We start from the raw sequence: 14,158 nt of genomic DNA, 5'->3' as shown, positions 1-14,158 counted from the left end.
TCTATAAATGCAGATGCCAATATTAACCTCGAATGCTATTAGTGTTAAATGAGCCATACATGGAAAGGCTTGGCCGACATCCCGGCACACAGGTGCTCCACAAATGTTAGTTCTTATCACTATTAGGGATGACAGATTGTCGCTCGGGGAATGGTTAGCTAAATATATCCCGTAATGGAAGGGCTACAGCTTGGTCCAGTGAGTTATTCATCAAAAGTGTTGATGTAGACTGTCGCTGAAGAGAAATGTGGAGTACGAGGGTTTTTCTCCCTGGCAATGCTTCTGACGCAAGATAGGAAAGCTATTTCTCCTCTGACACCAACGAGTTCTGGCATGACTTGGGCTTCCTACGATGTAATGCAGTTTTGATGTTACCCAGAGTTAGCGAGGGACTCCACACGTTGCTGGCACACTCCCAGATCGATCGCCCCTCACCGCGCCTAGGCGAAGACTTACTTTGATGATGCATATGTTTAGTGATCTTCTGCTCTTATTCCGTGTGTGCTGGGAGTGGGGAATTGTGTGGAATGATGGAATCATGGGAGAATCAAAGTCCCTGTAATCCACCTTTGACTGCAGCTCCAAAGATAAAACAAACCTAGGGATATACTATACACTTAATCCACATTCAGTCTGGAGTTCGAGACTCTGATGTAGCTCCCTTCCCCATCTCTCAACTACTCTTTAGGGGCGCTGTCTCATGATGATATACTTTATATCAGTAAGGAGGGAAAGAGAGTTGGGTACCCAAGAAGACCCTGAGTTTCGCATTTATCTGACGTGAAAATAATCCAGGAAAAAGGGGCTTGTAGATAAGGAGATAATCCATCCAACAATCCTTCTGGGACATGGGCAATCCAGAGAACTAAAACCTTCCCTTCATGCCTCAGTGTCTCCGAGGGACTCTATAATGCCTCGACCCTTTAATACAGTTCCTTATGTTGTGGTGATCCCCAACCACAAAATTATTTGCATTGTTACTTCATAACTGTAATTTTGCTGCTGTTATGAATCATAATGTAAGTAACTGTGTTTTCTGATGATCTTTAGTAACCTCTGTGAAAGGGTCATTTGACCCCTGCCCCCCAAGGGATTGCAAACCTCAGGTTGAGAACCTCTGCTATAGAGGATGACTTTAGATTTCCATGGGCAGGATGGGGAGACCCAGGATCCTTATCTCTAGATGCACCGACCCAACCTTCTAAAGCTATCTAGGCTCAGGACCCATTACACTTTTTTTTTTTTAATTTTGAGGATCCAAGTATTGCCATTTTACAAATTAAAACTAGGAACTTGAAAACATTTCATTTCAATGGCTTTATTTTATTTTAAAGTAATAAATCTATCACATTACAAAGCATTTTATGAAAAATAATTTTATCTTCCAAAAATTAACCAAGAGAAAGCTCATTGTTTTATATTTTATTTAAGTGTGTGTGTGTGTGTGTCTGTGTCTGTGTGTCTGTGTGTCTGTGTGTATGCGTGAATGTGTGTAAATGAGTAGTGCAGGTGCCCATGGAACTCCCTTGGAGCTGGAGTTACAGGCAGATGTGAGCTAGGAATCAAACTCAGGCTGTCTCCAAGAGCCCCACACACACCCTTAACCACTGAGGTATCTTTCCTGCTTCTGTCGAATGCTTTTTGAAAATATATTTAATGTCTAGGTAACCAAGCAGCTGGAGTCCAATCAATGTTCCATATTTGATCAGCTATGATATGTATATCACACTGCCTTGATCCGGAATTTCTGCCAACATGTTTTTAGGAGAACAAATATGATTTCTACCGCAGTATCCTTACCCAAGGGCAGTTTAAAAACAGCTACCCTACACTCTAGGGAAGTTCTCCATGCTTGTAGCCTGGAGTGGCTGGTTCTCCTTCGTCTGCTTGTGAAAAGACCCTGACGGGTGGGGAACACGACAGTTGCTCTTGCTCAAGTGGCATCTTCTCAAATATTTCATAGAATTCAAATTCCTCCAAATACAAGAGGAAAGAGAGGGCATCGCTCATTCTTACCAACCACCTGTCATGGTCAGCAATGCACTTTGCAATCGACTGATCCAAGGTGGTTGACAGCAGGAGAATCTTGGGGTGAAGCATGTAGGTTAGGGCTGTGACCCCTTAGTAAAGTTCTTCATGTTGTGGTGACCCCCCAACCATAAAATTACTTTTGTTGCCACCTCATAACTGTAATTTTACTACTGTTATGAATTGTAATGTAAATATCTGTGCTTTCCGATAGTCTTAGGTGACCCCTGTGAAAAGGGTTGCTCAATGCCCGGAGGAGTTGTGACCCACAGGTTGAGAACCACTAATTTAGTGAGGAACCTGGAATCATTTCAGTAAATCACAAAAATTAAGGTTTCTATATTACAGGATTTCAGATGCCCACAAATTGAGTTCTTTACCACAAGGAAGAGACCCCAGTGGTAGTGATGGGGTCGGGGGCAGAGCAAGAAGACAGACAGCTCCTTGAAGGCAGCCATGTATCTGACTCATATCCCTGCCCCTTCCGGGCTTCAGCCTTAGAGAGAGCAGAACAAGCTTCTCCCTTGTAACATTCACACGTGGAAGAGACCCACTTTCTCTGAGTCACAGCCTTGACTGAAGAGCGGGCACTACTAGGATGTCTCCCAAGGACCCTTTCTACTTTGGATCAGAAGCTCGGGGATCCTATAACCTCTGATCCTCATGTGGTGTCTGATTTAAGAGAAAGGACACCTGAGGTCAGGTATTCCTTTGCAGACCTGAGTCATGGCCATGAGAACCAGTGCAAGAATACAGAAAGCATCCAATTCTCATTAGCAGTGACCTGTTCAGGGCAGGTGAGGCCTCTCCGGTCCTAGGCAGCCACTGGTGCCAAGAGCATCTTTCCCCACATCTAACCCCATCATGCTCAAATGCTCATGGTTTCACACTCAGGCTGCCTGTGCAGTTCTGTGAGAACAGATGGGTGTGGCTTTTGATGGAAGTAGGCCAGTCCTTGTTGACAGGAGGGCAACATTTCTCCCAAAGAAAATGAAGGTCGTCATGACTAATGCATGGGGCAAGGGAGCTGGGCATCCCTGCACACTAATTCTTCTAGAAGGATGTGTCATCTTCTCCGGCTGTTTGGATATTCTGAGTTTCTGTGTCTTTCAGTCCCAAATGCAGGTACTTGGAAACCTGCAGAGAGTAACCCTTTAAAGTCAGACTCCTTATTGGAACCTTTGCTTTCTATTTTTAAATAGAATTCGAGTTTGGGAGATAATTATAGATTCATATGTAGTTGTAAGAAATAATACAGGGAGAGCCCTGCTACTCAGTAGTAGTGTCTTGCAAACTATACCGCAATATCAGAATATGGAGTTCCTGACCTTGGAGGGGGATGCTTTGGGGAGTGATGAGATACTTGTCCTTGAAAGGAGGGGCCATAGATAAGAAACCGGAAGGCCACAGACGGTATCAGGGATCTCTGGGTAGGAGTGTCAAATCCAATGTGGTGACGTAATGATGCTGTTCATCTGCATGTGGAGAGAGCACTGAAAGGCAAGGCTGCACAACATGTTACCTCAGGTCTCTCTCTCTCTCTCTCTCTCTCTCTCTCTCTCTCTCTCTCTCTCTCTCTCTCTCTTCCTGTTGCTGTAAAGCCAATGGTGCCATCTTGGGGGGCACAATTCTAATTCCAATTATATCCGAATGCCATGAACATGAACTGTGTTAAGTGCCCAACGCCTGTGTCCACAGGGGGCACGTTGGAAGCATCTAGAACAGGAATCTGCAAACCTCGTCTAAGTAAGCGCCTTTCTTCCATCCAGGGAGCCCAACAACCCTGTCTTCCCAGCTTGTCTCTGACGGGAGAAAGAGCCTCTTGCAGCCCATCCTCATCTCCTTGAGGGTAGCCCCTTTCAATACTTTCCAAAAATAACAGCTGTGCATTACTTTTCCCATTAAAACCAAACAAAACATTGTATAATCTTCCTATTACTGAAGAATGAAAATAACAGAAACAAGGAGCGGGGTTAAGGAAGAAAATTAAAACTAACCACCATCTCATGATTAGAATTTGAAGCACTTGCATTTATTTCCTCACAGACTTTTGTTACTGTGCGTATATGCTCAAATATGTATCGGCAGGTTCTGCCCCATTGGATTCAATCAAGTGCAGATTGAGAGTGTTTGGGTAATAATTGCATCTGCTGTGAGCTTGGATGGACCCTTCCTCATCATTACTCCCTAGAATGAAGTCACTTCCGGCATTGACACTGTAATGGGTGTTTACTGGTCATCTGGAGATACTATGCAGCACACAGGAAGACAGATAGGGCTGCCACACAGAGACTGCACCACTGTATAGAAGGGGTTTTTGCCATCTGAGCAAGTCACAGAACTGGTGCCGGTGGATACTGAAGGACAGCATTATTTTTTAATTTTAGAATAAATTTTAATGTGTGTGTGTGTGTGTGTGTGTGTGTGTGTGTGTGTGTTGATGTCCTTAACAAATAGTGATACTCAGTTGACCAGTAAATGAGAGCTTTGGCTTTTATGACAATTCAAAGAAGCTGAATTTGGCCAAGGACAGCATCCTGGATGTCAAACGTGGGTATCTGAGGAACTAAGAGAGAGCACATAGGGACAGAGGTGACGATATTCATCGTCTTGGGAGTAGACAGTGACATAGCAGGTAACAGATGTGAGCCAACTGAAGCCGGGGATCGAGAGCTGTGACTGGCAGGTCCTTTGCCCTTCGAAGTCAACCGGAGAGAGCTGTTAAACATTCTTGAGCAAGAAATGACTGTCCAAAGAGGTTGAACAAATTAAATGGAAGACAAGAGGAAGAGAGTGATGCCTGCCCGGGACCCCTGCAGTTCCTGGTGACTCCATGCTGCTGTGCAGAAGAGATTGGTCTACTTCTGAGCTGCCAAGATGGAGAGGGACCTGTTGAGCTTTACCATGGCAATGATAAGAAGGCCACCAGTCAGCAGGAAGGTTGGCCAGAAGAAGGAGAAGAGGAGGATTTGGGGCCCATAGAGGCGCTGGTACACAACACTGGTCTCATTGACTTGAGGTGCAGAAAAGCAATAGAAATTATGGTGTTTGTAGAAATTGGCTCTGACCTTCTTCACATCAACCAAGGCTGTCTGGTAGTTGTCCAGGTTCCTGGGGATATAGGAGCACTGTGGAGGAGAAGCAGGAGTGCTTAGGCTTTTAAATATACATTTCTAAGAGGCCCAGGGTGGGGGATATAAGAAAAAGATTCAGGCTTGGGAGTCAACCGCTTTAAAGTATGGTTGGCACCGGTATACGGATGGCGGTCTTGGTGCCACTCAACATGATGCGGCACACCTGGATGCAGGGCTCGACTGGAGGCCTGCATCTGATTTTATTTGCTGTGAAATCTTAGGCAAATTGCTCACCCTCTCTGAGCTTTCATGGTTTCATTACTGAGATGGTTTAACGATATCATTACTGTGATGGGCTAGAGAGAATCCTGAGTAATACAAGTCCAGGGACAAGGGACGTTCTATATGCAAGCTCATGCAGGTAACATCGAGAAATGAAGCAAGGCAGGCTAATGACAGGGACCAGCTGGCATCTGCCTCGGTGTCAGAACTGTCACCTCTTGCTCTGGATAACAGACACCACACCGTGCACCAATACATCCAGAGAAGCCAGAAAACCTGATTTTAATTCAGACTCTCAGGATTTCAAAATACTGGCTAAAATTCAAATGGAAGATTCTTTGAAGTCTAATCCTGTGTGAACCAAAGAAAATATGTTGGCACGGGGCTCTGTGACAGAATCCAAAGGAAAGAGAGAAAGTGCAAAAAAAGAGCTCCAGGCAGGCAGAGCGCAATGCACATTTAAACTCTGGCACTGGTAGTTGCTATTAGGAACCTGCTGGCCTGCGGAGTTGATGAGACCCAGCTGTAAAGCTCTGGAAAGACAGCCTGGAGTGGAGACCTGCCTTTTATCTTTCTGTACCAGAAGGACTGGATGTCACTTGTGAACCTCAAGGGTGGACCTCTTTGTAGACCTCAGTGGGATACCAGGAGGATGCTCATCAACATAAGTTCCTACCCTAGGGGGTTTGGACACAGGTGAAATGGCGATGTTCAAGGACCATGCTCTAGTCATGGTCAAGGTCAAATGTGTAAACCTGAAGCCCATGGGCAAGCGTTGAGCTATTGTCTCTCCCTGGGACTCAGTTACCATCTAAGCTTCCCAGTCCAGCAATGTGGAGACGCTTCCTCATGGTGCTAATATCTGGGAAATAGGGGAGTTGCAAGCAGGTCAAGTCCCTCCTGCAAGCCAGGGACAGCCGATGCTCCCGGGGAATGTGGCTTTCAGAGGCGTTGAGCACTGCAGGCTGTTTATCAGCAGGACTGTCACCAGGTAACCTTGCCCGTTGTGCAAGATTTCTTTGTGGAGCCAGGTAGGCCCAGGTTCAACCACAGCTTCCAAGCTGCGTGACCTTGTCAACTAGCGTACCCTCCTAAACCTTGTGAAGTCATCTGTGGTGGTGCCTACCTGGGGATTAAATTAGGAAACTTACATAAAGCACTTAGCAAGATCTTATAAGTTCAAAATGGAACAAATAATAATGATGATAAATAATAACATTAACAATAATAATACAATGCTCTCTTATCTATGAACCAGGAATGACTGCTGCTTTCCCATTGAAAGCATGAGCTCTGATGTGGGGATCTGCACCCACCCCAAGGGACTTTTGTGTGCTTGGGCATCCTCCAGATTCTATACTGTTGATCTCTTTGTCAAGGTCTTAGCCATAAGTTCATTCTCTGGGGCCAAGCCAAGGACTGAGACATTTTACCCCTTCTGCCTGGCCTGACATTGTGAACCTCAGCTGGTCCAACCAGCCCTGAGCTATCTGTGTGAGCAGAAATGATGAAGACCCTGTCTCTAGTCTAAGGCTTCACTTGTGCCAGCATAGGCTGCAAAGAGGGCTTCAGAGCCCCTTCCCTAGACTTAAGTTGATGGAGGGAGAGACGAGCAGGCCATGGAGAAGGAGTAAGAGCCTGGCATGTCCAGAGGGTGTGCTACCAACCCAGCCAGCCACAGACCCCGATGCTGGGCCAGAGAATGAAATGTGCTTGACTGTCCCAGCAAGGCAGTCTGCTCTTAACTCTGTCTGTGGTCTGTGGGTGTGTGGTTTAACAACCCCCCTTACTAGAGAAAAAAGAATGCATGCTGTTCACAACTCAAGCAGGGCTCGGGCTACTTCTGGCAGCTCTGGACTGGCAGCCTCAGAATGAGCTATGCCAGGAGAATAGCACCAAAACCATGTTATCTGTAAAAATGTTTTTCTCACTCCTGGGAAACATTATGGTTGCTGGATGCCCAAGAGCAAGCAAGAATCACTGGTAGGAGCTAAGCCTTGTGGGCCTTGAGGCTCTTTTCCGACATAGAGTCATGCTAACAATGACCACAAATGTGACTGCTATATACCGCCACCCCTTCCTTCCGTGACCCGAGCATCGGAGAGCCCACAGAGACCATCTCCAAACACACACACCAGGCACTTGCCATTTCTCAATTTTGACTATTATATCATCCCCATGACAGGTCCACACCCATCCTGGGGACTGCGGCAGCCTAACTTCCATCCGGTAAATGACTCTACATGGCTGCTGGCTCTGTCTTCCCAACGTCACTTGAATGGTGGCCCTAGGCCTCCAGTGGCTCCTAGCAATAGCGTCCAACCTTAGACTCATCTAGGGAGCTCCACCAACAGATCCATCTCCAGGGATTCTGCCTCGGTTGGCTGACGTAGAATTCTGGTTTTATTAGGTCTAGATGGCTCTCATGCATGGCTAGAGTTGAAAAGCCCCGAAGTATATGCTGTAATTAATTCCACAGCTATACAGAAGGGGTCCTCAGGCAGCAGACTTTAGACCTACAGCCTCTTCTGGTCACTCCATCAGACGGCATTTCTGGGATCAGTCTTCTAGCCACTGCCTTTGCTTAGCCTTCTCCCCACGCCTATGCTAGGTCCCACCACACACTGGGATGCTATGCATCCCTCATCTCTTGTTTCTGTGGCTACAGGATTGCCTATTTGAAAAGCCCAGCCCAACACTTCTCTGCTCCGGGCCACACTGACAACGCCCTGGAGACCTATCACTCTGTAGCACCAGCCCTCCCTCCCTACTGTTAGTGTTCCTATATAAACTCTCTCCTCTTGAGACCCATGGGCCTGACCTGGGAAGGCTCAGTGGTTGTTGGATGAATGGAGGGAATGAATGAATGGGAAGGAGGGAAGGAAGCAATAGGGAGGGCTAAGAAGGTAACTAACAGCAAGGGAGGTGCAGATGAGGGGAGGTCTCTGAAATGCTTGTTACGGAGGTTGCTGTAGTTCTGGCTCCCAGGTGGCCCACACATTCACTCAGCTCCCTTGATGGGCTCCATTAATGAAAGAAGTAACCAATAAAGATTGCTTCTCTGCTCTGAGCGCCCACCCTTTGCCAACCTAGCATCTCAACTGGAGCATCTCAACTCTGGCTATGTATGAGAACCTTCTAGACTTAGCAAAACCGGTGCTCTGGTCATAGCACTTCTGGGTATGGCATTAGCATCCATTTCCTAGGATGGAAATAGAGACTCACAGGACCTCAGTGCCCAGTGCACAGCCAATTAGGGGCAATGCAAACCATCCAGGTCTGTTGGTTCCAACATGGACGATCAGAGCTTGACTCCGCCTCAAGCCAGCCATAAGAATCAGTTGAGGTGAGTCACTATATCTTGGCTTCAGAGACATGGTCGGCTGTAGATAAGCTCACAGACCTGTCAGGCTAATATACCCAGCCCCCATCTGTCACCTGTTGGTTTTGATCCCGAGTGTCTTCTGTGTGATACAGCATGGCCCATCTGCCCACAGCTGATACATTGACCCAAAGGCATGGGTACTGGGGCACCTTCCTGCCCTCCAGCTCTTCCTGGTCCTTGATGTTGGTTTCAATCAAGTGACAGGTGGATTCCTGGGTCCACACACTGGGGAGACAACACACACATAAACATCCCTTAGAGACAAGGGTGACACACACCCACTTTGAATCCCTGGTTCCCTGAGAGCCTTTGGAGAGACCCATGGCTGAGACCTTTGTTTTGCTATGAGCATGTTCTACTGAGTCCATAGTCCTAGAGACCTGGACTCTGGGATAAATCACAATCTGGGTTGGCTCTTGGACATTTTCTACATAATGGTTCTCTGACCTTGCTAGCCACCCTTCACCTGACAGTCGTCTTCTTCTTCTTCGTCGTCGTCGTCGTCGTCGTCGTCTTCTTCTTCTTCTTCTTCCTTCTTCTTCTTCTTCTTCTTCTTCTTCTCCTCTTTTCTCCTCCTCCTCCTCCTCCTCCTCCTCCTCCTCCCTCCTCCTTCCTCCTCCTCCTCCTCCTCCTCCTCCTCCTCCCCTCCTTTAAGATCCCTATAGCTAGCTGAGTCCCACTCTAGAGAAAGTGAGGCAGAATTTCTCAGGTGCTTGGGCCCAGGCACTGATGTTGTTTTAAATACTCATGATGAGATTGTGAGGAGCATCCAAGCCTGAGACCTTTTTATCTATCTCATCTCCAAGGCACAGGTAGAGATGAGACCCTCACATGGGATAGGTATTTTTTGGGGGGTGGGACATAGCACCTGAGGCAAGAGCTGAGTAACTTCAGAGTCTATGCCTTTCCCCTACAAAAGAGGACCTATATGAGGGGCTTGACACAGTCAGGATTGGAGGGTATCAGGATAGAGCTGGGAGGCACACGGCTGTTCAACAGTGCCTCACTTGGGTAAGACTCTGGCCTGGCAGAACTGCAGCAGTGTAAAGCACAATGCAGACCAGGCCCAGGAGAGGCCAAGAGACTCATCAACTCCCAAGCAAATGGAATGTGACTCAGCTTCCTATATCCTGGGGGAGACCCACTGTCAGACAAGAGAGGGCTGTCAGGAGCCAGAATATGCCCATAGGGAGGGCATGAGACTCAGCAAAGGGTGAGCTGGGAGAGCACTGTGTGTCTGTTCCAGAGACAATAGCAATCAGGAGTTCTTCTTTAGAAGCTGGAGGGATGACATGTCACAGAGCATGAGGCATGAGGGAACACAGCACTCTCTGAGATCCCTGCCTAAACTTTGAGGGAACGGATGTTTCCCTACTTATTGGGAAAACCCAGACAAAAAGAGACATGCTCCCATCTCAGAATCTGCCATTGTGAATCCCCTCCTTACCCCAAGGATCACACCAACACCGGCAGTCTGTTTCTTATGACATCGGCATGCTGCACCTGTCATTACCAGTCCTAACTGGTGAATCTTTTACTGCTCCGTTCCCCCAGCACTGGAACCCCTGAGCCTGAGGATGAGGAATGCCTGGTCTGCCCAGACCACCACGAGGGGTCAACGGTTGGATAGGTCAATCCAGGCAGTGGAGAGATCTGTACCTTTTCTGGTAGAGGGGCAGCACAGTGGTACCCAGGATGTAGTAAGTGATGGCGGCACACACGACCATCGCCACCCCCAGGCAGAGGGCTCGCGTCTCTCCGCGCTTCTGGGCCATCACCAGCTTCTTCCCCATGGCCACTGGAGGCAACAGTCATTTCTAGCAGCACAAAAGCAAAGAGACAGGAGAGGAGCCCATGTGAGAGGTCCACAGAATGGAGGGCAGGCACGAGGGGATACAACCCAATAACAACATTGCTCTTATTCAAGTATAATAATACATGGAGCTTTGCAACTTCCTTACGGGGGCCTGCTCTGGCCTCTGGTAACAGCCTATGGTTAGCTTTTAAATACCCAGGATCCATTATCACCAGTTATCTCCCAGAGAAGCTCAGCATACTTGTGGGGATTTCCTTGTGGTGCCTGCTTCTTCCAGAGTCCTCCTAGACTCCTGGGCATTTTCAAGATGAATGACAGCAAGAGTGTGATTGTGGCTGGTTCATGGGAGCTCAGGAGGGAAGGGAAGGAAGTCATTTATTCCAGAGAGGTCCAGCTCCTATGACTCATTGTCCTCTCACCTGCCTGGAAGGTCTGGATGGCTCACCAGCCACCTGGAGTCAGTTCTAAAGGAAACATCAACTCCTGCGCTCATCATGAGATTCAGTTTAAGTGTAAGACTTAGGTGGGGATCTGGGATTCAGTAGACCTAGTGAGAACCTCCAACAAGAAGGAGGATGGGAAGCTTTGATACCCACTGCGGCCTAAGACAGGAAGAAATGGGTTTCCATGATACCAGAAGAGATTTCAATTAAACTACAGGGAGACTATCCCCGTTGCGAGATGTTAAATACCACAGGACCCCTTGGATGGAGCTCTGTGTAGAAAAGTCACCTTAGGCCTGGGCTGGATTTAGGAAAGTTGCAAAGGGTTAAGGAAGAGTCTTATATGGCTTAACTGTTGGGTTGTCAACCTCTTCCTCAGAAGGACTGGCGATAGAGTGTGTAAGGGTTTTGGGGGAGTGTAGAGAAGAGAGGTCATCAGATCAAGTCCTGGCTTTGCTGCTTCGCAACTTAGTGACTGTTAAAACACAAAAGATAGCACCCACCTCAGAGTCCTGAGGCGGACCCACCAACACGGCTGGCATTACCTACTTGCTGCAGCGGAAGTCCTCCATAAACTGTAGCTATCATTAACTGAGGAACTGAAGAAGATTGGTACACTCTGCCAGGCCTGTTTGTCAACTCCTATCCTGATGACAAGTGATAAGACAGGTCCTGACCTCCTGGCTGGCCACAGAAGAGAGGTCTAGACTAAGGTCAACAGGCCAGGCGGGCCCTCCAGTGCCAGAACTCTAATGGGCAGCAGGAGAGGTAGGGATTTTCACCACCCTATCCATGCTGTCACAGGCTGCTGTCTCCCACCATCTCCCCTCAGCCCCGGCTTCCCAGAAGCCTTTCCCAAACTCTCAGGGATGTAGCACTCACAGTTCCCTGGGTCTCCGCTGGCAGATGGTTTCTCTCCACTGGCCCCCACCCCCGCCCCCACCCCAAGTCAGGCCTTGGAGCTCTAGCAGGAAGTTTGGTCTCCAGTTGGTCTCTAGGGAAGCAGTCTTCAGTTCCATCTGGGTCGAGCCTCCATGCCCAAACATGGTCAAGTCTGAGCACACAGCTTGCTCCGGGACAAAAAACTCCACAAGCAGGTACCTCGTCTCTTGCAGCCCTCAGCTGCTGTTGGGGACTCTGCCCCTGCATTTTCCAGAGTCTCCCGGGAAACAGATGTCAAACAGCCAAACCCATTACCCACCCCACAAGACCATCCTGATAAATATTCGGAAATGTTTCTTCTGCACTCCGTCCCTCAGACTGGCAGAGAAGCCAGTTTGAAGAAACAGTCTTCCTTGTGCGGTGCAGGGGAGGGAGGTAGAGGGGTTGGACTTGTCACTAGCCCCTGGTTTGTCCACACCAGTGCAGTCAAAGCCTCCCACCTTTGTCCCTGACGTCCTGTGTGACTCGGAACAAATCAGAGCACCTCTCTGAACCTCTGTTTTCTCCCTTCTATCATTAGCATTTTGAAAACTTTGCTCAGGATTGTGAAGTTAGAGATGGTGGAGTCCAGAGAAAGGAGGAAATTCTACCTTTTCAAGACCACTGGAGATGAGGCTGGAAACAGTGGGTCCCACAGCTGCTTCCAGACAACTGTCCAGGGCCAGGGACTGTGTCATGCTAGGGACCTCCCACAGACTGACTCTGTTTCATAGGCAGAAAGTTGTTGCAACCAATGAGACAACTGAACATTGGTATGGGGGGGAGGGGGACAAACTGGCTTCTGCACTCCATGTTCTTGTGGATAAAGAGATCAGTAAGAGTAGAGTTGGAAAAAGCAAGAACAAGAACCCTGCCCCGACCATGGTCACACCTCAGTGCCCTGCTAGGCATTTGCATGGAGCTGAGGCTGGTGGACTTGATGGCTGATCAAGAGTTTCTCTACTTGAGGGGCAGAGCCAGATTAGAAATTGCCTCCTCCCAATGATAAATCCCAGACATCCCTGGCCACCAAGGGACTCTTCTGACCCTCAAATCATACCACTGATATGTCCCCAGCCACCTGAAGTTCTAGAGGTCTCCTCTGGTATCCCCAGGCTGAGGGCAATGGGTGCAACTTAGATATTCCTCCCCATTGAGTGTTTGCACCTCTCACCTAAGCCTGCCACCCGAGGGCCTGATAAGTCCCAGAAGGAAAACTGTCATTCAAGGCTCCTTGGTACTCTGCTGCGGAGCATCATCCCAACCCCCTTCACTCACTGACTCCAACGAGAGAGTCAACCACCTGTTTAATGGGCCTCGTGGCTAATGGAGATTTATTAGTGTGTATGTGCCTGCATGTGTGTGGTGTCTGAATGAGTTGTGCATGTGTGTGGTAAATGTATGTTTGGATAGGTATGGTATGTGTAATATGTGTATGAGATTGGGTATATGTATGTGTCGTTGATATAGTCATACACGTGCACATTCATGGAAACTAAAGGGAGACATCCGGTGTTCTGTTCCATCATAGTCCACCTTATGAAGGACCTTTAGGCCGAGCAGCAGTGGCACACGCCTTTAATACCAGCACTCAGGAGGCAGAGGCAGGTAGATCTCAATGAGTTCAAGGCCAGCCTCTATAGAGAGTTCCAGCACAGCCAGGGCTCAGAGAAACCCATGATAAAAGGGTGGGGGGAATCTTTGGACCTAGAGCCAAGTGGATGACTAGCAGTCCCCAGCAATCCTGTGTCCCTGCTGCTCACAGTGCTTTGGCCAGCTTTTTACATGAGTATTGGAGATTTGAACTGAGTCCTATGTAGGTGGAGCAAGGATTCTAACCCACCCAGCCCCACAGACAAGGATCTCGTAAAGCCTAGGGGTCAGGAACATTGACAAGGAAAGGGGAATGTGAATCTCAGATAAGTTCTTAGGAGAAGGAATTTTCCAATGGTAGTACCAATGATGGCACGTGGTTCCTTCAAGGACCGGAAGCTTCCTCCTGGAACCTACAAAATAACTTAGAAACACCTTCTTCCTTGGGAGAGGCCTGGGCGATAGATGGTGCTTTATGAATGTTAGCAAAGGGCCATTGGGAAATCCACTCAATGGGAAAAGTTACGCAATCAAATTTCAGGTTGTAGGAGGTTAGCATCTCTTTTCCAGATATGGGAGTGACCATCCTCAGAGAGTGTCCCAGTCCTGAAATGAA

At 48.1% G+C, this 14,158-nt stretch overlaps 2 protein-coding genes across 2 annotated transcripts in view; one reads left to right on the top strand and one right to left on the bottom strand.

Annotated features, from left to right (window-relative positions):
* Nucleotides 1–14,158, top strand: part of Kcnip1 (potassium voltage-gated channel interacting protein 1) — a 368,390-nt gene that overhangs the window by 18,418 nt on the left and 335,814 nt on the right. The window lies entirely within an intron of this gene.
* Kcnmb1 (potassium calcium-activated channel subfamily M regulatory beta subunit 1) lies at nucleotides 4,508–12,203 on the bottom strand. The gene is made up of 4 exons (XM_032914294.1): nucleotides 11,911–12,203; nucleotides 10,429–10,586; nucleotides 8,823–8,994; nucleotides 4,508–5,156 (listed from the first exon to the last, which is right to left on the bottom strand). Exons 2-4 carry the CDS (start codon nucleotides 10,560–10,562, stop codon nucleotides 4,887–4,889), a joined length of 576 nt encoding a protein of 191 aa, XP_032770185.1. The 5' UTR covers nucleotides 10,563–10,586; nucleotides 11,911–12,203; the 3' UTR covers nucleotides 4,508–4,886.

The sequence above is a fragment of the Rattus rattus genome, chromosome 9 (genome assembly GCF_011064425.1).
Source record: "Rattus rattus isolate New Zealand chromosome 9, Rrattus_CSIRO_v1, whole genome shotgun sequence".
Classification (NCBI taxonomy): domain Eukaryota; kingdom Metazoa; phylum Chordata; class Mammalia; order Rodentia; family Muridae; genus Rattus; species Rattus rattus.
The sequence above is the reverse complement of the archived record's forward strand: the minus strand, read 5'-3'. Positions and strand labels throughout refer to the sequence as shown.

What these genes read in the sequence shown, in the direction of transcription:
- Kcnmb1 (XM_032914294.1), bottom strand. Translation starts at nt 10,562, where the DNA reads ATGGGGAAGAAGCTGGTGATGGCCCAGAAGCGCGGAGAGACGCGAGCC. An exon ending in CTGCCCCTCTACCAGAAAAG is followed by an intron (nt 8,995 to 10,428) that starts GTACAGATCTCT and finishes TTGTCTCCCCAG; the next exon opens with TGTGTGGACCCAGGAATCCA. An exon ending in CTCGGGATCAAAACCAACAG is followed by an intron (nt 5,157 to 8,822) that starts GTGACAGATGGG and finishes TCTCCTCCACAG; the next exon opens with TGCTCCTATATCCCCAGGAA.